At 39.4% G+C, this 26,820-nt stretch overlaps 1 protein-coding gene across 11 annotated transcripts in view; it reads right to left on the bottom strand.

Moving 5' to 3' along the window:
- PARD3B (par-3 family cell polarity regulator beta) overlaps window positions 1-26,820 on the bottom strand; it is a 602,621-nt gene that overhangs the window by 181,866 nt on the left and 393,935 nt on the right. For all 11 annotated transcript variants that reach the window (XM_073306519.1, XM_073306526.1, XM_073306522.1 and 8 more), the window contains one exon: window positions 686-892. In XM_073306519.1, coding sequence (XP_073162620.1) covers window positions 686-892 — 207 coding nt within the window. The remainder of the gene's footprint in view (window positions 1-685; window positions 893-26,820) is intronic.

The raw sequence follows: 26,820 nt of genomic DNA, 5'->3' as shown, positions 1-26,820 counted from the left end.
CATATCCTAACTACTATACAAAACTAATGCAGTCACTCCTTGCTCTCAGGCTATTTCTGGTGTCTCTAAAAGGAACAGCAAGACAATTACTCTGACTGCTTAGGGGAGAGCGAGTGCAGTTTCACTTTAGGAACTCAAGAACTGAACGTAAAGATGCAGTTCATGCTGTAAAGCAGGGGGCTCTCTGTCTGGGAATTGTGACCCCCATAGGTGTCATGAACAAGCGGGGTCAAGGCGTTGTGGCCACTCTGTCCTTCCTGTATTGCTAAACAGGGCTCCTGCTAGATGGAAGGGGGTTCCGATGTGGTCTCAGTATGGAAAAGGGAGCTGCAAAGGAAAAAGATGAGACTCACTGCCATAAAACAAACAAAACAGCAGCAGAAGTTATTAAGTCCGATGCTACTTAAAACAAACTGAAAACAAAATAGTTCCACAAAACTTTGTGGATTCAAGGCGTGATCCACCCCACCACTGAAGTCAATCCAAGACTTCAGTGGAAGTTGGCTCAGGCCCTAGGACAGCATACAGAGTAATTTGGCCCTAATTCAGCAGAACATTTATGAACATGCTTAAATTCTAATGCCTTCAACTGGATTTCAGCACCTCCTTTAATGTTTTGCTTAATGGAGCCTTAGTCTGTACTAAGAGGTGGAAGTTTCACAAATAAGTACATGAAACAGCATACCCTGTTCTGCATCTTCAGGTCCATCATAAGATTTGTCAATGGCAGCTCTGAAGCTCTCGTTACAGCCCCGACCACGGACCATGTGAGGCCTGGGTCTGTGGAAAGGAAGCTCATTCTTCCTGACTTCAGCCACAGCCGTCTGTAAGCTCTCCAGGGAGCTGGACTTTTTTAAGCCTAGAGTGGGACCAAAATCTTTGCCAGGAGATTCTGGGGAAGGAAAAGTTAATGTTTACATTTAAAGTACATAGAGATAAAAATAATACAATTAGGGCTGTAAAGTTTTACACTGTTCTGCTTTTGAGTGCAGGTATGTAACAGAAAAAAATCTACATTTGTAAGTTACACTTTCATTATAAAGAGATTGCACTACGGTATTTGTATGAGATGAATTGAAAAATACTATTTCTTTTGTCTATCATTTTTACAGTGCAAATATTTGTAATAAAAATAATAATATAAAGTGAGCACTGAACACTTTGTATTCTGTGCTGTAATTGAAGTCCATATATTTGAAAATGTAGAAAAACATCCAAAATATTTAATAAATTTCAATTGGGATTCTATTGTCTAATAGTGTGATTAAAACTACGATTAATCGTGATTAATTTTTTTGAGTGAATCACGTGAGTTAACTGCAATTAATCGACAGCCCCAACAATGATATATGTTTAACTGTACATATCCATTACACTCAGTGGCTTTAAAATACAATGTAACCAATGTAATTAATTTTAACAACATCAAGAGAAACAAAAACAGAGGGAGAACTTGTGGCACCTTAGAGACTAACAAATTTATTTGAGCATAAGCTTTCGTGAGCTACAGCTCACTTCATCAGATGCATTCAGTGGAAAATACAGTGGGGAGATTTATATACAAAGAGAACATGAAACAATGGGTGTTACCATACACACTGTAACCAGAGTGATCACTTAAGGTGAGATATTACCAGCAGGAGAGCGGGGGGGGGGGGGGGAAGGGAACCTTTTGTAGTGATAATCTAAGTGGGCCATTTCCAGCAGTTGACAAGAACGTCTGAGGAACAGTGGGGGGTGGAATAAACATGGGGAAATAGTTTTACTTTGTGTAATGACCCATCCACTCCCAGTCTCTATTCAAGCCTAAGTTAATTGTATCCAGTTTGCAAATTAATTCCAGTTCAGCAGTCTCTTGTTGGAGTCTGTTTTTGAAGGTTTTTTGTTGAAGAATTGCAACTTTTAGGTCTGTAATCGAGTGACCAGAGAGATTGACGTGTTCTCTGACTGGTTTTTGAATGTTATAATTCTTGATGTCTGATTTGTGTCCATTTATTCTTTTACGTAGAGACTGTCCAGTTTGACCAATGTACATGGCAGAGGGGCATTGCTGGCACATGATGGCATATATCACATATCACATTGGTGATCATCATCATCTGGACACATGGAAAAGAAGCCCTTGAGGAATTCCACCATGATTTCAACAATTTCCATCCCACCATCAACCTCAGCCTGGACCAGTCCACACAAGAGACCCACACCCTGGACACTACGGTGCTAATAAGCGATGGTCACATAAACACCACCCTATACCGGAAACCTACTGACCGCAATTCCTATCTACATGCCTCCAGCTTTCATCCAGACCACACCACACGATCCATTGTCTACAGCCAAGCTCTACGATACAACCGCATTTGCTCCAACCCCTCAGACAGAGACAAACACCTACAAGATCTCTATCAAGCATTCTTACAACTACAATACCCACCTGCTGAAGTGAAGAAACGGATTGACAGAGCCAGAAGAGTACACAGCAGTCACCTACTACAGGACAGGCCCAACAAAGAAAATAACAGAACGCCACTAGCCGTCACCTTCAGCCCCCAACTAAAACCTCTCCAACGCATCATCAAGGATCTACAACCTATCCTGAAGGACAACCCATCACTCTCACAGATCTTGGGAGACAGGCCAGTCCTTGCTTACAGACACCCCTCAACCTGAAGCAAATACTCACCAGCAACCACACACCACACAACAGAACCACTAACCCAGGAACCTATCCTTGCAACAAAGCTCATTGCTAAATGTGTCCACATATCTATTCAGGGGACACCATCATAGGGCCTAATCACATCAGCCACACTATCAGAGGCTCGTTCATCTGCACATCTACCAATGTGATATATGCCATCATGTGCCAGCAATGCCCCTCTGCCATGTACATTGGTCAAACTGGACAGTCTCTACGTAAAAGAATAAATGGACACAAATCAGACATCAAGAATTATAACATTCAAAAACCAGCCAGAGAACACTTCAATCTCTTTGGTCACTCGATTACAGACCTAAAAGTTGCAATTCTTCAACAAAAAACCTTCAAAAACAGACTCCAACAAGAGACTGTTGAATTGGAATTCATTTGCAAACTGGATACAATTAACTTAGGCTTGAATAGAGACTGGGAGTGGATGGATCATTACACAAAGTAAAACTATTTCCCCATGTTTATTCCACCCCCCCACTGTTCCTCAGACGTTCTTGTCAACTGTTGGCAATGGCCCACCTTGATTATCACTACAAAAGGTTCCCCCCCCCCCGCTGGTAATAGCTCACCTTAAGTGATCACTCTGCTTGCAGTGTGTATGGTAACACCCATTGTTTTATGTTCTCTATGTATATAAATCTCCCCACTGTATTTTCCACTGAATGCATCCGATGAAGTGAGCTGTAGCTCATGAAAGCTTATGCTCAAATAAATTTATTAGTCTCTAAGGTGCCACGAGTACTCCTTTTCTTTTTGCAAATACAGACTAACACGGCTGCTACTCTGAAACCTATCAAGATAAACAAAGTTCTATAGAGATTCCAGCTAAAATTTGGGGAAGAGACATTTTACCAGTGGTTTTCTGGAGCTCCCCTCTGACCAAACATAAGGTGAGGCTTGCAATGATTCCTGTACCTTTGACAGCAATCACCCCAACTCAGGACACTGCTGAAAGATCCCTGTTAGAGATGATGTATCCTTAGAGCTCACAAAAATACTTATGAAAAATAAATTTTTGGCTTTTGGAATGGCTCAGATTGCATGAACGGTAGATATTTGCAAACAAATTTCTTGTGAGAATATATCCCCAGATCTCCTACAAGGTCTTTATCCAAAGCCTTCACTTCAAGTCATGTAAGCTGAAGGCTATGCTATGCTATCAATTCACTCGGCATGTTTTTCAGGACCAAAGCATAAAAATTTCTAGCAAAACAAACAAAATACAAACTTATTTGCTCAGTGATGTGGCCTCTTTCCTTCTCAGGAGAAATCAACTAGATTCCTGGGAGACGTCTTCTGTCTATGAACACATCCAGCTCATGGCTGACGGAATTTTTTGGGGAGGTTACTGCTAATATAATAGCTGTGCCGCACTGCAATTTACCAAGATTTTTCACTTACAAAAAAGGATTTCAAGAGGCGGGAAAGCTAAAAGGAAAGTGAGAGTTCCAAGATACACAAATCAGGAGGGAAATGTAGGAAATGCATAGATCTGACTCAATTTGAAATAGTATTTTGGTTTTCACTTAATTTGTATAGGACAAGCCAGGAAATGGAAGCAATAAAGGTAGAAAATAAAAGCAGCTTATGTGCTCTAAGCCATACTAAAAAGCACAACAGATAAAACAGTGTCGATAGGTGTTACCAGCACAAGTAGCTGGATGACATCAGAACAAGAGACTTTCACCTACAATTTCATTGTCACTACTGAAGAGAGTCTAGGGTCACAAGAAAAGCAGAAATATTGATATTATGCTGTTATTTCAGCAATTCTGGAATGAGTCTCAGTCATTTTAAATATCCATTTTTCTGTGTGAAAAGTAAGGGCTGAGAAATAAAAAAATAAATTAGTGAAATCTTAAAAGAAACGGGAAAAGCTAAGCATTGGCACCAAATGTCGAATCATCATAAGAGTCTACACAAAGCAATTTACACTGCCATTCCCTAGGGACTTTGACATGAGGTTAAAAAAAATGAAAAGACAGAAACCCAGTTTAAGGGAAACCTGGTTGCTAGGTCACGAAATGCAACCTTCTTTTGTTCATTAATTGCCATTCTGGAGACTGCCATTATTGCCAAATTAGTGAGTGCTAAAATGGATTTAGAGCATTGACTTGCATACATCATAAAGGTGCTTAAAATCACTCAAAACGTGTGCAACAGTAAAAGGCACTGTGGTGTCTGTCTCAGGCGGAGAGTGAGGAACAAGAGACAAGGGAAGCATAATCACTGCAAAAGAAAGGGCAAAGTGAAAACCTCTCTGATCAGCACAGAAAGAGCTTTTCAGTCAGAAAACAGCTCTGATTGCTAGGTTTGGACAGGAAGCCACTACACAGCTCTCAGTAACTTAGAGCATGGTACGCTGCATCAGCTAAACTAAATACAACTCTGGAACTGGACAAGGCCATGAAGCAGACCTAGGGTTAGGACTTCTGTCTGGACAAATGTAGGCAAGATTATTACAGAGGTGATGCCTTTGATTTCCATGGGGAGCAGCTACTGCCTGCATCACTGGCAAATAATTCATAGAACATCATTAACAGCGGGTTTGGAGAATGTTATGCACAGAGTTCCCACCTCCACAAGAAAGAAGTAATACATAAAAAACTAGGTTTAAATACTCTTAAGAGGTTGTCTTAAATAGAAATAAGCAAGCAATTCAGGCTGGAAGACTTAACTGATCAGTGAAGTCCATATCAATCTCCAAATAAACAGGAAATTTTACACAGCATTTGCACTTATACTGAGGCACTGTGAGAGAGGTCACAGAAAATGGAGAATTTAAAACTATATCACACTAAATATAACCATTCAGGGTGAATTTTCCTACTTTGTGTGTCTGCCTCATGCTGGTTTTATTTTTGGAAAGTTTCAGCTAAAATGGTTCAGCTTTTTTTTGAGAACAAGGTTAGGGAACCGTGGTTTTTTTTGTCCATGTTAAAAATATTCTTACAGCTGTTTAGCTGAGATGCTCTAGTGCCTCCATGCTTTGGAGCAGGGACTTGAAATTTGGCAGGGGAATAGCTCTGCTGTCAGACTTGTGTTTTACCAAAATTTGATCTGATTTGGTCAAGTTACAAGCCTCTGAAAAATCTTGGTTAGCCCATGCTCAACGAAGACTTGTTAAAGTCTGGCAGCTAAATTCTCTGAAGATTCCAATTGTATTGGGCATGTTCTAGCCTCTCACAACTCCTACATACTGAGTGGACGACACATATGCCATCTCCACAGAGCACGATACATCTCAGATCTTCAGAGATGAATCAGGACTTTTTCTGCAGTTGGTCCTCCCGTTACACAGGGCTGTCAGTGCTGGAACTGAGAGCAGAGTAACCATGTATCCTATGCTGTGAATGACCCCTATTTCTAGTGTCTGTTCTATTTCACTGATGGGCAGTCCCGTTTCAAGGTAAACTTTTTATTATGAATAGAACTATGTACACAAAGAGGCAAGAAACTTCCTAATATTCTGTGTAGTTGCAGCCTTGTGCTGGTGTTCTTTGTTTCTGCCCCCAGCCATGCAGTATGTCTAAGAAAACAAACACTGTATCTAGAGTGTACAGGAAGTGTGGCATCTGTACACTTTCTGGAAGATTTACTTCAAAACACTATCAAATTATTACAAATACAGTAACTCTGACTCAACTGTTCAGGTCACTTAAACACAACGCTAATATGTCTCATTCAATCTCTTAGGGCATTTCAGCAGTCTTCCCAATCTGCTGTATTGCAAACCCCCTTTTGTCAAATCCTTGTTTGTAACAGACTGGTCAGTCTCATGGTCAATAACAGGGTCAGTTTATGAATTGCTTTAATCTTAAGTGAAGTGAGAGCAGACACACATCTGTGCCAAGTTGTCGGTATCTTTGAGCAGATACTTATGATTCCTTAGTAAGATTTTGCCTTCATCCGTGATCACTGAGTGATGGAAGAGTCACCTCACCCATACTTTAACTTTGACTGGCCAGTGCCCTTCTTGCCCATTTCTCACTGACTCTTTGTTTTCTTAACTGTGGAAGGTCTTGTTCTTTTATTGTAAAATTCTGTCTGATTGTGCTTTCCCAGTCCTTTCCTCACTATCGACAGACTTCTTCAGCTATGGCTACACTAGAGAGCTCTCTAGTGGAGCTGCTCTAAGCCAATGGGAGAGACCTCTGACGCTGACTTAATCCACCCCCAACGAGTGGCGAAATCAAGCTTTCCCGCTGACATCATCTGTCAACACTGGTGCTTAAATTGGCATAAGTTATATTGCTCGGGGCGGGGGGTGGGGTTGTGGCTAATTCATGCCCTGAGTGACATAACTTATGTCGACTTATGCTGTAACGTAGCCATAGCCTTGGTCATCCTTTGTTTTTATCTGGCAACTGAGTATTTATACATCGGTTGTAGAGGAGTTCTGTACTTCTGACATGTTCCACAGCTGCTTGCCATCAATGTCACTATTCATCTGCGGCCAGAAAACAACTTCTCCAGCTCTCCTTTTTGATTTGGTTATTCCCAGGTATGCTTCCATGTATTCATTCCAATATTTTCCTTCTCATCCCTTGGAGAACCACGATCTGTGTTCCCTTCAAGAGCACTCCAGAGATCACTGAAACCTCCTTTTTACAGTAGGGGTATGCAGGAGGGAAGGGTTGATTTTTGACTCCTTTGGTTATTGCTTGTATCACTCCTTGCAGCATTTCATCTTTAACTGTTTCTGTATACAGTTCATCCCATATACCTGCCACTTGTCACGTTCACGTGCGTGTTTACTGTCTATTCCAGGCTATGTATTGTCAGATGGAGCTTGTGCTCTTGGGAGAGTGTCTGGCTTTACTAATGTGGCATCCATAGGCGCCAACTCCGTGGGTGCTCCAGGGTTCCAGCACACATGGAAAATAATTAGTCGGTGCTTAGCACTCACTGGCAGCCAGCCCCTCCCCGCCCCCTCCTCAGCGCCTCCTGCCCACTGGTGGCCCCACTGATCAACTCCTTCCTCTCCCCACCCAGTGCCTCTCGCTCGCCACGATCAGCTGTTCCGCGGCATGCAGGAGGCACTAGCAGGGAAGGGGAGGAATGGGGGAGGGGGCGGAATTGGGCAGGAAAGGAAGAGTCAGGGCAGCATCTTGGGGGAAGGGGTGGAGCGCGGGTGGGGCCTGGGTCGGGGTCTAGGGGGAAGGGGTGGAGCGCGGGTGGGGCCTGGGGCTGAGTGGGGTCGGGCACCCGCAGGGAAAGGAAAAAGCTGACACCTGTGTTGGCAAACAACTGGCACTCCAGAGTTACGTCATACTTTTTCTTTTTCAAAAGCAGTTACTGTACTTCTCCAAGCACCTTTCTGTGTAGTGCAGTCAGTGGCTTGTGAGAGCTTTTGCTTTGACACTCCGACTATAGGGAAAGTCATAAAAGTCATGTTCAGGTTTACTTGAATCTTTGATTGATCGGAAAGCTGCCCTCGGAAGTCAATCTCTCCCAAGTATATAATTTCTGTTGTCTGAAATTGACATTTGGTCTTATTCAATTGGTTATTAGCTCTGACAATTTACTGTACTCTCCTCATTCCTGATGCTCAGTGACAGAACTGGCCCAAATTATTACATCATCACTGTACATTTTTATGCCTGCCAGACCCTCTAGCAAATGGCTCATTGTAGGGTGAAATACTTCTTGAGCCAAACATACGCCAACAAGCAGTCTTAGGAAGCAGTATCTGCCAAGTTCTGTTTTGAAAGTGCAGATCTTGGAGCTCTCAGTGTTCAAAAGATGATTTGCCAAAATCCCCTCGATACATCTAACTTGCTGAAGAATTTGGCTCCTACTGTTTCAGACAACAGTTCACATCCTTGTGGGCAACTGGGAGTATTCTCTTTTTATGTTTCTGTTCAGCTCCTTAGGGTCTCAACACAGCCATTTTTTCTCTACAATTATTAAAGAGCGAATCCAACCTGTTGACTCTTCTTTTCTCCAAATGATAGTATTTGATGTCATGTTTTGCAACTCCTCTTCTAGCCTCCCTTTTAAGGTTGGTGAGCTTTTCATGTAGCATGAACCACAGGTCCTGCATCTTGTCTTAACCGTATCTTGTATATTACTGGGAGACGTCCATTTCCTGGGAATACAGCTTTATAGAGCAATACTTGAATATCCAGTTCTATGTTTTCTTTCTGATTCTCTATAGTATACATCCTCTTAACAAGACCAAATATCTCTTGTGTGTAGGCAAAAGTCTGGTTGCTTGTCTCTGTGCATTATCACAAACTCTTGTTTTATGTTTTCCCTTGTATTGAAGCATCAGTCTGTATTAGCTCACGAAAGCTTATGCTCAAACAAATTTGGTAGTCTCTAAGGTGCCACAAGTACTCCTTTTCTCCCAGCACTGGAATTGTTCCTCCATTGTAGTCTTTCATGGACACTTTTCAAAATCCCATGTTCTTGTGCTCCTTGCATCTCAATTTCATTTTCTGTTATCACATTTACTTGTGCCCCAGTGAAGTGAGCTGTAGCTCATGAAAGCTTATGCTCAAATAAGTTTGTTAGTCTCTAAGGTGCCACAAGTACTCCTTTTCTTTTTGCAAATACAGACTAACACGGCTGCTACTCTGAAAAGCGTCTATCTTGTATCTCAGATTGGCTAATTAAAATGTGCACAAATGGTGCTAATCTTTTGAGTTTTCAGCCTCCTCCAATATTGGGCTTAAGAACAGCTTTCTCTCTTCACTTAAGGAATTCCTTTCTGCACCCAATACATGCACTTTCTCTGCACATTTTAGCACAATGGTTGGGTTTATTACAGTTTCTATATATTAGCCTGAATGCTGGGCATTTCCTATACATATGCTGGTTGCCTCATCGCTGGCATTGCTTCTTGGTTTCCATGTGCCCGTCCTTGGCCAATTTAGTTTTTGTGAATTTTCCCTTGCTGGTTAAGTTCTGATACTCTCAGTTATGTGGTGTGTGTCTTTCTCTAGGCTTTGTTGTTGTTTGTTAAAATGCTTGGCATACACATATTGCTCTTTCTAGTGTCAAATCCATCTCCCTTAGTAACTGTTCATAGCCTTTGTTTTTGTTACACCCCAGAACAATGTGGTCTTTAAAGAGAGTCTTTTAATATTCCATATTCACAGGACTGACTTTTTAGTTTTAAGTTAGACAAACTCCTCTGTTGTCTCCCCTTCATTCTGTGGTCTCATCCTGGACATCTCTTTCATCAGTACATTTTTTCTACGAACAAAATGATCCTTAAACATTTTCATTTTTTCTGCCAAGCTTTTCTCTCCTTCCCCACCACCATCTGTATGGAACACAGTGTATACAGCTAAGGCTTCTGTGCCTGCCACTGTTAAGAGCAGATCAATCTTTTGCTCATCCTCCAGTTTATTTGCCCCAGTGGCTTTCATACACAGCTCATACTGCTGTTTGAATTGTTTCGAGGTATATTCAGCTTTTCTCATGGCTGGTGGAGGAGTCACTTGCAGCTGCACATGCTCTGTAATAGCCAGTTCATTGTTACCTCTCACTAGGTCTTCCAGCATGCTGTGCCCCATTCCTGGCACCACATTGTATCTCACTGCTGAGCAGAGTGGCATCAAGATACACTCTTTATTATGAACAGGAACTATGAATAGCGGAGAGGTAACAAACTCCTTACTGGTCTGTGTAGCTGCAACCTGCAACTGCTCCAACTTGGGCTGCCTAGTTTCTGCACCAGCAGGAAGTGTGCCAAGGAATCAAAGACTGCATGAAGAAGGTACAAGTGTGACATCTCTACACTCCCTGGAGGACTTACCCTACAGCACAGTGCCTAGGCACTAATGACGATGATAAGGAAACAGTCTGACTCAAATGCAGAGGGGTAGGGAATGGGATCTGGGAGGGGGAAAAGTAGAGGGTGGGATAACTGGCAGGAACTCAGTAGGGCAGTGTGTTAAAAAACAGGAGCAGATGGGGGACAGGAACAAGAGAAATGATAGAGGCAGAAGCTGGAGAAAGATAGGGTAGGAACCTGGAAGGAAGATCGGAACAAGAATAGGGCAAAGGGGATGCACAACAGAGGAGGGGAAAGAGGTAGGAAGGGCTGGGATGGAAGCAGAAGGGGACACAAGAAGATGACTCTGTAACCCCTTGAGAGCAATCCGTTACAGAATTTGGAATTGAACCCACTATTCTGGAGTCTCTACACTCCTTTACTGTGTAGCAAACAGCTGTGAAGCCAACCGGCAAAGTGTATGTCTCCACCCCTGTCCACACAGAAGGTAACAGCCTTCTACTGCTACCAGTTGCTCCATTAGCTCAAGTGATAGAAGACTGTTCTATGGATATAACATTGCAGCTCTACAGATGACCCATGGGGGGGGTCAATATAATTCCATATAAAGAAACTATGGTTATTTTTTAAATTTTAAGTTTTTTTTTTAAATGCAGTCACTTATGTAGAGAGAGAGCATTGTTCATGTTGCAAAGTCAAGCACTCAGAAGTTAGGAAATGCCAGAATTAAAGTTACTTGTACAACCTTAATTTGTCCCGTCCCCAAACTTTTAACCCTGTCCCCTCATTTGCTCATGTTTCTATACCCCACCTTATGGAACTCCTGCCCATCACTCTACCCAACACCTCTTCCCCATCCCATCACCCCCCTCAGACAGTTTGTGTGTACATATTAAGATGCAGTCTTTCTTACACGATTCCATATTATCCAGTACAATCTGGGTTGTGAGAGAAGACTCTTTAATCTTCAACAATTGCATGGGAAACACAAAGTTATTGGCAAAGTATGCAACTTTTTGTATAAGCATTCTATATTTTGCCAGCTTGTCCTACCGTGAAAGTCCCTCTGAGGAATTAATTTTAGCAATAACTAGGAACTTCCTGTTTTTTTTCCCAAGGAGAACACTTAGTCACTTTCATGTAATGATTTAGGTTTGCTGTTCAAAAAGAAAAAAAAGCCAGAACACTATTTATTTATCTAGTAAAGTCAGTCAAATGCTTCATTAAATAATTGAAATCGCTGCTAATATCCCTAAAATTAAAGCAAAAGTTCAATAGCTTTTGATCATTTCATGGCCTAATATTATAAAATATTGTGTTACCTTCAAAAGATGGGGTGAAATACTAAAGATTAACTACACTTCCCACTCACTAGAAATGAAAGTGAAATTTCATCTGTGAGCTCCCCATATTCTGTCATTTTAAAAGGTATCTTCATTTATTCAAAAGCTTATCAAGGTCCTTCTCGAACAGATTAACAGTTGAGCATTTAGTTGCCCTTTTCCTCAGGCTATAATCATTTTGTCTGAGATTTCAATGGCAACATTGGAACTTCCCACTCTAGCACTAAAATCTGCCAATGAAAGAATATCTGAATCCAGACGAACATTGATTAAATTTTTCATTATTGATGATGGTGCTATCAATTATTAAATTATTCCCTTATTAAAATGGGAATATTTAGTGAAGGTGTTTACTTTAAGAGAAGAGTTAGGTCTAACTCTCAGACAGTTTTACAGTTAACACCTTTTCCATTTCAGTTTTTATTTCCTTCATCTTTCTTCGTGAGGCTGTGACAATCATGCTAGTCAATCTACTTGTTAAGAGTTGTAGGAACTGCCACAAACAGGCAGACCAATGACCCCTCTACTTAGTATCCTTTCACAGAGAGTGGCCATTACCAGATGCTTTAAGATGCACAAAAACCCATAATGAACAATTATGGAATAGACTGCTCTTTGTGGAAGTTTTCCCTTTACCCGCTCCCCCCCAGCAATTTATGATTGGCTTATATGCTGCAGCATGAGAATTTATATCCCTTGTACAAAATCCATCCTATGCAATAACTGTAGATATTCTTATTGTTCATGTAAATACCTATTTCTTTTCTGAGTAGCAGCCGTGTTAGTCTGTATTCGCAACAAGAAAAGGAGTACTTGTGGCACCTTAGAGACTAACAAGTTTATTTGAGCATAAGCTTTTGTGAGCTACAGCTCACTTCATCGGATGCAGCATCTGATGAAGTGAGCTGTAGCTCACAAAAGCTTATGCTCAAATAAATTTGTTAGTCTCTAAGGTGCCACAAGTACGCCTTTTCTTATTTCTTTTCTGATTCCTATTAAGATTTGGGTCACAAATAGTGAAGCAATGAGTTTCACAGGTTAATTCACTGTGTACTAAATATTACCTATCATCAGTTTTAAATTTGTTGTGTTTTTATTTTATTGGATGTTCCCCTGTTCTGGTTGTATGATAAAGGGTAAATAGGAGCACCTGATTTACTTTCTGTAAACTGTTCATTATTTTATAATCCTTTACTTCTAAGATACATACATACATACATATTCCTAATTTTTAAAATCTCCTCTCCTATGGACATATTTCCTTTCTTCTGACAATTTTTGACCTTTCTCGGGTCCCCTTCTGTTGATGCCACAACCCTTTTGTGATAGACTGACCTGAACTTAACTGCAGTGTCCAAAAAGTGGGTGAACCCTTCTCTATTATCCTTTGTAGATCATCTTTACTCAGCTTGTCATAGTCTAGTATTAGATTTCTCTTACTGATGAATCGGTTCTCTTATATCCCTTGATAAATCTGTTTTGCTCCTAATACACTAAGTTTAAAAAAGTCTGTTAGTAGAGCTGTTTGAATATGGCATAAGCAGCATATGTGAAAAATCCTCTGAGTTATGAATGGCTGTTTGGTTTGACAATGTCCATGCTATTTATACAGTATTCATAAGCAGTTTTTTTTCCACAATGTTCTTTGAGTACTGGTTGTTCTTCTTATGAATACCTGAACTCACATGTAGGCCAGGATATTTGTGTTCAAACAAGTGGGTTCTTCATTCATTATTCTTCCAGAAACAATACCCTGGGACTTAGGTGACCAATTAAACATCACAAACAGCAAATAATGAATGGTGTAGGTGAATCATTTGTGTAAAGTCATAGGTTGAAAACTGCTAGTCTAGATGATGCAGTGAATACGTATGAACAAAATATATTAATAAAATCAGGAATAGCTTATAAACAGGACCAATTCAAAATGAATAATTCTGACAGTGTTTATGTGCAATATTCCAAGATCTAAATTTAGCTTAGGCTATACAGATCTTTCTTTCTTTCCATGATGGCTCGAATAATTACCTCCTAGGCTAACTTCCAAAGTATTGGAGGTCATGTCTTTCTGATCTCAGTGATTTCTTTCCTTGGAGACCAACATTTATTCTGGACCATATGTTAGATGGGCAATTTCCCTCTTACTGACCCTGGTCAAAGTGATTATCTTTAACAGGGAAATGGTGTCAGGTGTAGCTTTACTGTTTGCCTGATTCATTCTTTGACACCAATACCATTACTGACTCTGTTCTTCTTTGATATACAAGTAGATGACAAGTTTTCTTCCTGTTACTACCTTTCCATCTTTGTATGGGTCACACATTTCCATTCACATCCCATCTCTCTCTCTCCAACATGCAAACAAACCTACCCCTTCATCTCTTATGCTGGATGGGAACAGACCAGGTTCAAGCATGCTGCCCCTTGTCCAGCCACCTAAAAGACTGGTAAATAGGTAAATAATGCAACTATTATTGGGAGAAGTGACCATCCAGAAAAGTGGGGGGAAGAGGGTTCAAGAAAGAGGGGGAATAGGAAGAGGTATCAACCTGTATTGGCCATGTTAATAAAAAAAGCCCCTAAAACAGCCTGAACTTGTGTTTATCATTAATTTTATATAGTGATTCCTCATAATAACAAAAATGATAACAACATGCTTAAGAGAGAGTATTTAGAGCTATAATGTGGTTATGACCATTTTTGAGGAAAAACGGAAGGGAAAAGGGAATGGAGTAATTATTAAATACAATATTGTATTAGATTATGAATGGTCAGGAATTCGATTTACTGAAACCCTGAATATGTATTACTACTTTCTGCTGCATGGTGTATGGTGAGGATGTTTTTTTTTATAGCTGAACAGGCAAAAAAGAATTTTTACCAAAGGAGAGTGGATATCCTACCATTTACGCCTCTGGAAGCTGGGACAATGTGAAGATTGTTAACAAAACCACTCCCAGCAGCTAGACTACTCAACTACAGAGTCATTGGGCAGAGAATAACCTGAACCAGACTTGACTTGCCATGACCTGACTTGGGCATATGACCTCGATCTTTTGCTTACATGCAAAGGAACTGATGGAATAGGTTGAATTTTGTATGTCTGTGCTGCTGATACCCATGTGTGTGCTGATGTTAAACTAAAAATGTGTTTGGTCAACTGATTAATTTACACTAGTCAATAAGCAGACAATGCATTGCTATTCTTAACTTGACACAGCAGAGTTGAAGCTGGCAAACAGAAAGGAAAACAGAATTACAGAAGCACCGTAGCTCTCAGTCAAGGAGAGTAAGGCAGGCTTACAACTGTACAGAATCTTAAGGTATTGGTATCAAGCTCATAAAACAGTGCCTTCAGACTTCCCAAAAATCACACAGAGAAGTATTCAAACTATAGTAAAGTATACAAGAACAACAGACTTGGTCAACTTAAGGTCAGGGGGAGGATTTCCAAAGGCAAAAGCGGAGGTAGGCAACCAGTGAAAATCCTCCTCTAAATAAATTGATGTATAAAAGAAAAAAAGTGTATGTTTCCCTCTTAACAAGCACTAGGTCACAAGAAAAAGTAGTTGTCATTAACAACAACCTGGTGCGCTAGGCACCTCAGAAAGCAGAAAGATAGTCATGGTCCCTGCCCACAAGGGTCACATAAGATTATACAGTGACTCAGTTAATTCATGTTCACTTTTTTGCGACCAGTCTTAGTTTAATATGATTACATATATTTCTGGTAGGCGTCACAATGTATACAGTTGAAAAGGACTTCTCTCTCTCTCTCTCTCTCAAACTTCCTGAAACATCAACTGCTCAGACACTCAGAATGATTTGGAAAGGAGGGATTTCAAAGTCATTGCACTGTTTAGTTTGTGCTTTTCAAGCGAGTAGCTATCAGAGGCTATTTCTGTAGAGAGACCTTAATGATGCTATGGCCCTTTCAACACTGGTTCATTTAGTAAGCATGGAAGACATTATGAAAGACTTGATAAAAGCAAGGAAAATGTGCTAAATTTCCTGCACTCACAAATAAGAGATAACATGCATCTTCTAGTTGGTTTATACTTCAAGCCAAGTATCCTAAATTAGAAGCAGAAATACCAAGTGCTGAATAATGTTACACCTGACAGATACATCTAAGAAAGAAAAATCAACACATCAGGGAATTTAACAAGTTCTCTGATCGAAAAAGTTTGCTACAGACTTAGATTTACTGACATTTCAATCTACTTTACTGTATATGATGATTGCAAATTAGTTCATACTTGTAAGATCTACAATTTCAACTATGAATAATGGTGGTTTACATCTTGAAGGCCAGGAAAGGATGCTGTTCATTAGCTGAGGAGGAAATGCACGGACTAATGAAGTCACTAGATATAAGTCAGAAATGCAGGACGATGCTGTGTTGGGAACGAACCCTGGTGTAACCATTTTTGACAGTCTACCACTAACAGATACTGCAGTTGTGAGGCAATGTGTTAATATTTCAAGAAGAAAAACTGCCAGTCACTAAACATGAGTTTTTCTATACATCTCTGCAAAACGTTAATGAGCTTCACACAGTCACAGAAATAAGAGTATGAATTAAGAAGAAATTTAGTTTAAAGCAAAGACATGTTTAGCTTTGTGATGAACATTTTAGACAAAATACAAACTAAGTTAGTCTCGTCACAAAATTTGATGCCACCTATTAGAATAAGTAGCTTTCTTTATTTGATTGCACAGTTTAACCTCTGACACAACCTTTTACTTTATACCATAGCACTACAAGCGGCAAAATGTTTTCATAGGAATTTGAGTCCCTACCCCAAGATAACTTGTGTTTTTTTCCCATTTGGTGCAAATTGAGGGGCCTGCGGTCAGTGTGACTCTAGGAATAAATTAAGCTACTTTACCGTCTTCAAAACAGGAGATTTCTCCTAAGGATGATTTATGTCTATTAAATACATTCTAGGATTTAGCTGTTACAACCTACGAGGGGAGAATGCATATGGGAAAGGCCGAACAGACTGGAAAATCTTCAGGTTTCAGAAAATATGATTCCGAGTTCAGGCTCTTTGTAAATTGATCAGTCCAAAACGGAAGAGAAGTAAGAATTCCAGTGTCCTGTTTACTTCAATTCTCCCCTCTCTCTGATAAAATCACAGATCTGTTCCATGCTACAGATGAGCAGGGAACGTGATGCTTTCGATAAATCGATCTAGATTACAAAGGCACAGACATTTTAAAACAACCTTTTTGATCCCAAACCAAAGTTGCACAACAAATGAGGGGCCCAATGCTAATATCCACAAAACTTCACTTCTGTAAGTATGTGAGAACATGGGGCTATCTAGAATGTTAAATTTTACTTCTGAGCACAGCAGGATGCTTCTTCATAGACTGTAGGAGGAAGGATGCTACGGGGGAAAATAAGGCAAATCAGTTAGATGACACATTTCTTTGAGAGAGACTTTTTTTTACTGAGAAATATGAAAAAAGTGGACATTTATACAAAATGCCATTTACTTTGCTAGTTTCGGTTTCCCTGTCTTTAGGTGCAAATATTTTCATTTGAGCCTTTTCACTCAGCTTCTGTTCTTGCTTGATACTGCAGTGAAGTAATAACCTTGTTTTTATTATATCAGTCTGTTGCTAAGGAAATGACAGATATCTCAAATCCACAATAATGACTTGTCTCAGAAACAAATTCAGACCCTGATTCTGCAATGCATTATGCACAGGAGGACCCCTGCATCTGCTTCAACATGGCTCCATGTGGGCACAGGGAACTACCCATGTGAAACACAATAAGGGCTGATAGGCTAAGGAAGAAATCGCATGTTCAAACAATCATAGCTCTGATAATCAGCAAAATAGGCAGTTTTTCTTAAGAAAAGAAAAGAAAAAAAAAAAGAAAAATACAAGGTACATGGATTTGTTTTAAGACAGGCATATTTTCCCCAGTGTGACATTTCCTTGTTCCTTTAAATTTAGGCTATCTATACATTGGGGAAAACTGCCCCTTTTGCAATGACTTCAATGTAAAAAGCTTGCCTAATTTTCTGTATTAGATGTGGATTAATGCCAAAGAAAGAAAGAAAGAAAGAAAGTGGAACATCTTTTCAAAATGTTAATCATGGTAGAGCACAGTAGGTCCACAAATGGGGATATTTCAGTGTAGAACAAGACAGAGATCTGGTGAGTGACACAAAGCATGGTTGCCCCAGGGACTGGAAATATGGAGCCTGATATTATTTCATTAGAATCAAAGGTAAAAATCCCATTGACTTCAAGTCCATGGAAATTATACTTATAGCTTTGATTTGGTAAAGCACTCCAGCAAATGCTTAACTTTAGACACATATTTAAATCCATCTATATTTAGCCAAGTAATTAAGCATATGCTTTAAGATAAGCCTATTCTTAAATTTCACTGACTTCAGTGGGATTTAAGCATGTATTTAAACTGTTTGTTGAATCAGGGCCAGAGTAACCACTTAACCATCTTAGGCTCCGATCTTGCAATCAGATTTTTTTAAAACATACCTTATAAAATATCTATATTGAAATTAAAAACAGAAAATAAAAAAAAATCCTATTATGAACTTCTAGCTTTTCAGTGTTTTCTAATTGAAGCTGTTTCTGAGTTATTTGCATGTGAATGCAAAAAAATCCTTTTAAATCAGTCATCTTATTTACAATTGATTAAATTAAGAAGTGCCAAGCCAATTTTGTACAGTAAGTTTTAGTCTGGATGCATTTTTAAAAACACACATTCCGATATGGGGCTCTGCAGCTAAAAATTTTCAAGAATCGTTTTGGGGATTAATCAAGGGTATTATAGCAACATGGGAAGATTATTATTATTATAAAAGAAAAGCCAGGGTTAGGAGAGCGAAGAAAAACTTTACAATGTTACTGATGATTTAACCTGCAATTAAAAAAAAATCATTGCATAAAATAATCCCTTTTCCCCCCCTTCTTCTGCAGAAATTAGAAGACTAGCAGAAAACGAAATCTCTAACAAAATAAATGGGGGAAAGCCTTTACTTATAAACTATTTCTTATGTACACCTGCCCGCTCCCTGATCAGTGAATCCCACACACTGAAGATGTTTATGAGTTCATTTTATTGCAGCTCCCCCCTTCTCCTGTAACTGCCCAACAGCCACTCTCATTTAAGAAGCTCTAAATATTGTTGCCATGGGTGACACAGGAACACGGAGCAAGGGAAAGCTCGGCTAATAAAATGGCTTTCACAGCATTTCAGCCTTTGCTCAGAAGTAAAGTTAAAATTTATGGCTTTTAAAATACTGGATCTGGGAGAGGTCAGGTTAAATGGCTGCTAGTAATAAAAGAAATCAATATGCCACAGCATCTGAAGCAGCCAGCAAACTGAATAAACACTTAATCCAAATCCACTTGGACCTGAATTAAAAGAACATAAAATACTGTATTTCCTTTGTTTGTCCTCCATCAGTCAATAGTTTGCATTGCTGGGTCCCCTCGAATTCCACACAGGACAAAAAACAAACATTTGTTGGCCAAGTGGCAATTAAACCCTATGTCAAGACCCTGAGGAATTATGTGGGCATTAACCTTATCAGAAAACCACTTTTAGATTAGCAGACTACAAACACAAATGCACCTCCGTCTGTGAAGACCCTGCAACACTTATGCACAAAAGCTCCAGTGGACATTGAGATTTTCAGACTTAAGCGCTTACTCACAGTTGAACCTAGTACATTTCAGCCACCTACCCCCTTAACTGTAATCCCGGAGTGCAAACAAAATCACCGATAGCAATAATTAGTATGTCCAGTAGTACAGAAACCTCGACAGATTAACCTTCATTGCACTTTAAAACAAAACAGAATCAAAGAACAGAACTGATTTCAACTCCCTTAATCCTAAACTTAAATTTGGCTCAATTTGTGGCTAGATTTTCAAGAGTAATCATGCAAACCCATTTTTCTGTACTTATCTACATGTGTTTATGAGGAAATGTGCTGGTTAAGTTTCAGCCTGGGAAATTATCACACTTTTTGCCAGAAGATGCCTTTAAATTCCCGACATAAAAGATGCAGCCACATTTGAGGCCCATATACACAGGTTACGTCACAAAAACATTGATGCATTTGAAATTACAGTTTATAAGATTAAATAATTTTTTTCTTGGAAAAGTGTTAAAAAAGCCAGTGTACCTAAACTAAAGCAAAAATACAGCTCTCAAACTGGCAAATACAGAATTTTATCAGACCTATCATTAATCAAGAAAAGGGGCTCTCTGGTACTTCTCTCTCTCAAAAAGTCCAAAAGATTTGGGAAAGGATTATGTAGGTTTTCAACAAAAGTGCCCTCATCAAAAGAAGGTCCTTTTTATCCCCTTCTGTGTTCTAAAAAGATTATCTGAATTTTTAAAAAGTTTGATAAAAGCATTTTTATTATAGCTTTCTTAATACCTGGAGCTACAGCTGAAGTTACATTAGGACTTTCTTTATAATTCCTTTTTTTTCTTTCTTTTTTTAAATGCTCAACAATTTCTTGAAATTATCCTGAAACTTTCCATGCATGGTCCCAGCCCAGAGATGAAGTCTTGTTGGTTTTTTTGCTTGGTTTTTGGTGGGGTTTTTTTTGGGGGGGGAAATGGGAGGAAAATAAATAAAACTCCCTTCAACGATGTTTGAGTTACTGAGGAGTGGAAAAAAAACATTTTTCCAGAAGCATAATACTCTTTCCCCGTTCACCAATAACCAGAAATGACTGAAGAAAGTCTTCCAAACTTTGCATGTAAATAGCCTGAGAACTAGATTCCTTTCTAGGATTTGGGGAGAAGGGAAGTTTAATTTCCATGTCTGGTTTATTTCCTCTAACTTTATTTGGATCTGTGTAATTTTGGCAATAATCTTGTACCTATACAACATTTTCCACAGGCAAGAGAATATGCAGACATATTTCAGATTCATTGTTAGCAATACTTAGATGAGCAATTAACAAGCAATTATCTGTCCATCCGCCCACCCGCAGCTATAAAGGGATACTCTCGAATGCTCCTCAACCGACAAATTTGATAAGATACAAGGGGTAAACTCTGGAAGGCAAAAGAGGTGTGGGGGAAAAATAAGTCAATTAAGAAAAACTTTAGTACTGAGCAGATTGATCTAATATGTCCTTAAAATATGAAAAACATTTTGTGGCTTTTTCTATGAAAGTGAATTGTTATAAAAACATGTCCAAATCAGGCAGAAAGTGGCCAAAAAAAAAAAAAAAGTTCTTCTAAGCAGCTACAACAGAAGGTCTTAAAGTATTATACAATATGCAAAGAAATGGACTAATATGACATTTGGCAGCCTTATTGGGATTAGCTGGCATCCACAACTGGCTTACAAACCAAGCCTCAGCTAAAAATAAAACAAAAATACCTCCTTAGCTACCTTATGTTGATTAAGGTTGAGGCTTAATGCTATGATGTATTACTTTGTGTTTTACAGCTGTTTGGGTACATGGTACTATCCTTCTTAAAAGAGTTTTGTAGCTCCCCCATGGCATGTATTATGTCATGATGTGTTCCTTCAATAAAAAAGTTATTTTTAAAAAGAAATTGGCAAGAGAGAATGAGAGACCAAATAAAGCTAATTTCCTCAAATCTGTATTTTTGTAAAACCCACTCCACTCTGACACATTTACAAAATATGCTCTAACCCTAAATAATCATCTTGAAAGGCTAAGCCTTCCTAAATCTCTTCTTGTTAGTCTCCTCTGTCTCCATTACCATTACAGCCTTTTCCCAATATTATTATTCAGAGGATTTTTACGTTTGCCTTTTAAAACCATTAAATAAGCCTTACCATACTAGTAATTACTTGTGTGTTTAAACAGTTGACAAATACATACACAGTTCTGTACTGCTAAGACTTGTTTTAACTGCAAATTATAACTATGTGGGTAGGACTGTTGCTGCAAAAGAGTGAATCTCCTTTTCCATCCCCTCCCTTTTTGAATAGTTCACACCTATGTACACGGTGTAAATACAGCGGGCAAGACTACTACTTCAAGCAAATGAATGTCTTCATGTAATATATGTAGTCACTCACCATGATTTTCCACTGCACTTCACCTGTGCAAAGTTTAGAACATTTAGTTCTGTGTGTGTATGAGAGTGCTATGTTTCCATCCATCTGCCCAGTTAAAGGCCCCAAACTTAGGAAAGCATCCTCATTTGGTAAAACATGTGCTTAAATACTGAAAAGGAATGGACTGAACCAGGCACTTAAAGTGTTTTCCTGACTTAGGGAAAAAGTTTGCAGGTGACACTAATATTGGTGGGATGATTGATAACCTTGAGGACAGGTCACAGTTACAACTAATCCAGGGATGTGATAAATTCTCCTTCAGTTGAAATTGTTAATTAAGGTTGGATATCTTTCTGAAAGGTATGCTATAGTTTAGCCACAAGTTGTTGGGATGCAAAGATGGGGGAATCACTGGATGCAATTTTAAGGTCAGTGCAATACAGAAAGCAAATCTAAATGATCATAATGATCCCTTCTGGTCTTAAAAAAAAAAATCAGTTCACAGAAATGTTTGTTGCTCCCATTAAAGTGAGCTGATTCTTATGAAAGATAAATAGCAGAGAACACTGAAATGGTTGTTTAGTTCATGTACCTAAGGGTGGATGATGGCCGTTCTGCAAATATTATCCTAATAGACCTTCACCCAGACCATCAGGGACCATATTTAGGGCTGGAGACCAAAGGCCAGATCCTCAGTTGGTGTAAATCATCAGATATCCACATCCTGCAATGAAGTGACACCAATTTACACCAGCTGAGAATCTTACCCTAGTCTCTCTGCTTACATTTGGAATACAGGCACCAAATTTTGGTGTTACTTTTTGTCAAGAGACACCTGCCCACGAGAAGTCAGACAGAGTATAAAGCATTTCCCATTTCATATACATTAGAGCACAAAGGTCAGATGTTAACAACTATAGCCTGCGTTGAATTCATATGAGTGACTTATGGTAGAACCTGAGAGTTACGAACACCTCGGGAATGGCGATTGTTCATAACTCTGAAATGTTCATAACTCTGAACAAATGTTATGGTTGTTCTTTCAAAAGTTTACAAATGAACATTGACTTAATACAGCTTTGAAACTTTACTATGCAGAAGAAAAATGCTGCTTTTAACTGTCTGAATTTAAATGAAACAAGCACAGAAACAGTTTCCTTACCTTGCCAAATCTTTTTTTTTAACCTTTCCATTTATATTTTTAGTAGTTTATGTTTAACAGTACTGTACTGTATTTGCTCCCCGGCCCCGCTGCTGCCTGATTGCGTATCTCCAGTACCAAATCAGGTGTATGGTTGACTGTCAGTTAGTAAGTCTGGTATTCGTAACTCTGAGGTTCTACTGTATATGTGAAAAGCTTTTCATTGCTTTAACAATCCACTAAGCCATCTATATTAGGTCCCCAGAAAAAATATTTTTAGTCAAGCTATGGTAATCCCCATAACCATGAAATCAAGGCTTTTCTTTTTCCAGTACCACAAAAATATTTTTACTGTTCTGTAAATTCTGTTTTCATTTATTCAAGAAATTCACACCATGAGGAAAGAAATAAGAACATAAAGATTTTTAAAAACTGTATAAAATTACCCCTTCTCAGATTATCAGTGGTTCATGAAATATTATTATCCTATACCTCAAAGTACATAACCATGTGCAACCATCATCTGTGAGAGCACTCCTGCAAACTACACTCCATGAGAGTAAACTTGATTACTGCTTCCTCTATTCTCGTGAGGTCTAGCTATCTGACTTTGCCAAACTACTCATTTCTTTGAGTCTATTTGCAGCAAGTTCTTCTCTGCATATTCATTACTTCTTCTAGTTTTCATTTTCTTTTAGCTATAAAGATATTTCCAATATGTATAAAAACAACAGTCATTTTGAATTTTTTTTAAAATGACTATTTTGGGGAAATATGTTTTTGATAAGAGCACCTTTTAAACAGCATATATGGGGTTCCCTACTCTTCAGCTGATGTCCAGATGGCTTTTTTTGGCCTGATAACATCTTCCAACGTATTTTGGGTCACCCATTCTCAGTGCAAATGCCTATTTGTAGCCTCTTCAGTTTCCCTGCTGCTTTTCCCAGTGACCACCCTCTTGCTGAGCCTGAGGAAAAGTTGTGGACATGATCTCTCACCACAACACTTTTATGGGAGCAAAGTTATTGTTCTAATACTGATGGCAGGAATTAAGAGAGGAAAAAAAATTTCTCCTATCTCTTTCTGTTCTGGTAATTTTCGGTGTTAGTAAATATAAAATTTTGAGATACAAGTGTGATATTTTAGTTTACAATGTCCTTTATAAGATCCTCAAGCATTCTGAGAAATAAATGCTCCCCCTTCCAGTAATCTCTCTTTGTTACATTCTGATTACTTAGTGCTCGCATGACAGCACAACATTCTCTATCAGTTAGCTTCCAGGTCTGACTCTAACTGCTGCCCTCCCACTCACCCACCCTCTCTACACACATGCACACACAATGTGTGAGAAGGTGGTCAGTATTTTGTTTTTTCTTCGTTCAATTTGTGACCCACGGCCTTATTTAGTGCACACTGTTCAAACCCTGTTTTCAAGACAGAATAATTTCCTCCTGAGCTTTTCTATGGTGCTCATCACTATAGTATCCCAGTGGATTACAAACAATTAATTTATCTTCATAACACCCTTGAAATGAGAAGGTGATATTATCACTATTTTACAGGTGGGGAGCTGAGGCAGAGAGAGATAGATTAAGGCAGGGACTGGCAACCTTTGATACGTGGCCCGCCAGCATAAGCCCCTGGCAGGTCGGGCTGGTTTGTTTACCTGCCGCATCTGCAGCTTTGGCCGATCGCAGCTCCATTGGCCGCAGGGGGAAGTGGCGTGGCTTGGGCTAAGGATGGAGATTCCACCACCTCCCTAGGTAACCCATTCCAGTGCTTCACCACCCACCTAGTGAAATAGTGTTTCCTAATATCCAACCTAGACCTCCCCCACTGCAACTTGAGACCATTGCTTCTTGTTCTGTCATTTATCACCACTGAGAACAGTCTAGCTTCAACCTCTTTGGAACCCCCCTTCAGATAGTTGAAGGCTGCTATCAAATCCCCCATCTCTCTTCTCTTCTGCAGACTAAATAACCCCAATTCCCTCAGCTTCTCCTTGTAAGTCATGTGCCCCAGCCCCCTAATCATTTTTGTTGCTCTCCGCTGGATTCTCTGTAGTGGGGGGGACCGAAACTGGACGCAATACTCCAGGTGTGGCCTCACCAGTGCTGAATAGAGGGGAATAATCACTTCCCTTGATCTGCTGGCAATGCTCCTATGAATACAGCCCAATATGCCATTGCCATTCTTGGCAACAAGGGCACACTGCAGACTCATATCCAGCTTCTTGTCCACTGTCCTTTTCTGCAGGTCCTTTTCTGCAGAAATGCTGCTTAGCCAGCCGGTCCCCAGCCTGTAGCAGTACATGGGATTCTTCCTTCCTAAGTGCAGGACTCTGCGTTTGTCCTTGTTGAACCTCATCAGATTTCTTTTGGCCCAATCCTTCAATTTGTGCAGGTCACTCTGGACCCTGTTCCAATCCTCCAGTGTATCTACCTCTTCCCCAAGTTTAGTGTCATCTGCAAACTTGCTGAGGGTGCAACCCCATCATCCAGATCATTGATAAAGATGTTGAACAAAACCAGCCCCAGGACCGATCCCCTGTGGCACTCCGCTTGATACTGGCTGACAACTAGACATTGAGATGTTGATCACTACCCGTTGAGCTCGACAACCTAGCCAGCTTTCTATCCACCTTATAGTCCATTCATCCACTCCATACTTCTTTAACTTGCTGGCAAGACTACTGTGGGAGACTATATCAAAAGCTTTGCTAAAGTCAAGATATATCACATCCACTGCTTTCCCCATATCTTCAAGCTCCTCAACATGTTCCTTTCCCCTGATAAAGCCTTTCCTTTCCAAACTCTTAACAGGCCTTTGCTAAAATATTTTCTGTTTTGTTTATCTGAATTATCTCCATCGTCACTTTTATTTACAACCTAAAAGTCAAACTTTCACTTCTTGTGGTAATATACTGCCTCTTGGATGCATCAGTTTTATTTCTAAATGTTAGAAGAGTCTGAAATACACATTAGATATCATTACTTGTGTTACTAGCTCTTTAATAGAGTCTTAAGACTAAATAATGACAATATCACTAACATACCAGAGATTATAGCTTCTGCTTCCACTAAAGTTAACACCTCCCTCATAACCATTAAGAACAACGTACATTAGCATTTTGAACAATTGCAAAGATATTAAACAGCTCTGCTACACTTCTTTTCCAATGTCAGAACATCTTATTGTACCTTTTGTTACTGTGACTACTGCTACAATTTAAATTGCACTTTAAGTTGACCAAATGTGGAGGAAAATAGCTTCTCTAGAGCGTTCCCATGATCAGCTTAATCAAACCTTTTTGTAACCCATACAATTATATCAACTCTTTTCTTTTATGCCTTTGTTTCTTCTGTAAGTATCTGAAGACTGAATACCTGAACCTGTATTCCATTATTTGGCGTGCATCCTATTTTTCTTTCTTTACCTGCAATCTCTCTCTATAGACCAATAAAATATATCATTTGCACTAGAAATAAGAGGATTCTCTTTTGCTAATCTATAGAAGTCATTCTATTCTAATTCTTTGGAAAGGTAATGAATAGCAACCTGGACTATGATTGGGGACTAACTCATGATCAATTACTTCAATATTTACAAAGTTTCCAAAACTTTATGATGGCATGGCTAACTACTATTAATCAATAGCTTTTTCTCCTTATGCTTAACAAATTATTATTATGAACTACTGTGATTGTTTTGAATGAATGTGGTGAACACGAATTTCGTATGGCTTGGTATGTCTCCATTTGCTAGAGGATTCTGGGAGCAGGATTCTCTTAGCATCAGACAGGTGGTGTGGAAATTTACTGAGA

Source organism: Lepidochelys kempii, chromosome 11 (genome assembly GCF_965140265.1).
Source record: "Lepidochelys kempii isolate rLepKem1 chromosome 11, rLepKem1.hap2, whole genome shotgun sequence".
Classification (NCBI taxonomy): domain Eukaryota; kingdom Metazoa; phylum Chordata; order Testudines; family Cheloniidae; genus Lepidochelys; species Lepidochelys kempii.
The sequence above is the reverse complement of the archived record's forward strand: the minus strand, read 5'-3'. Positions and strand labels throughout refer to the sequence as shown.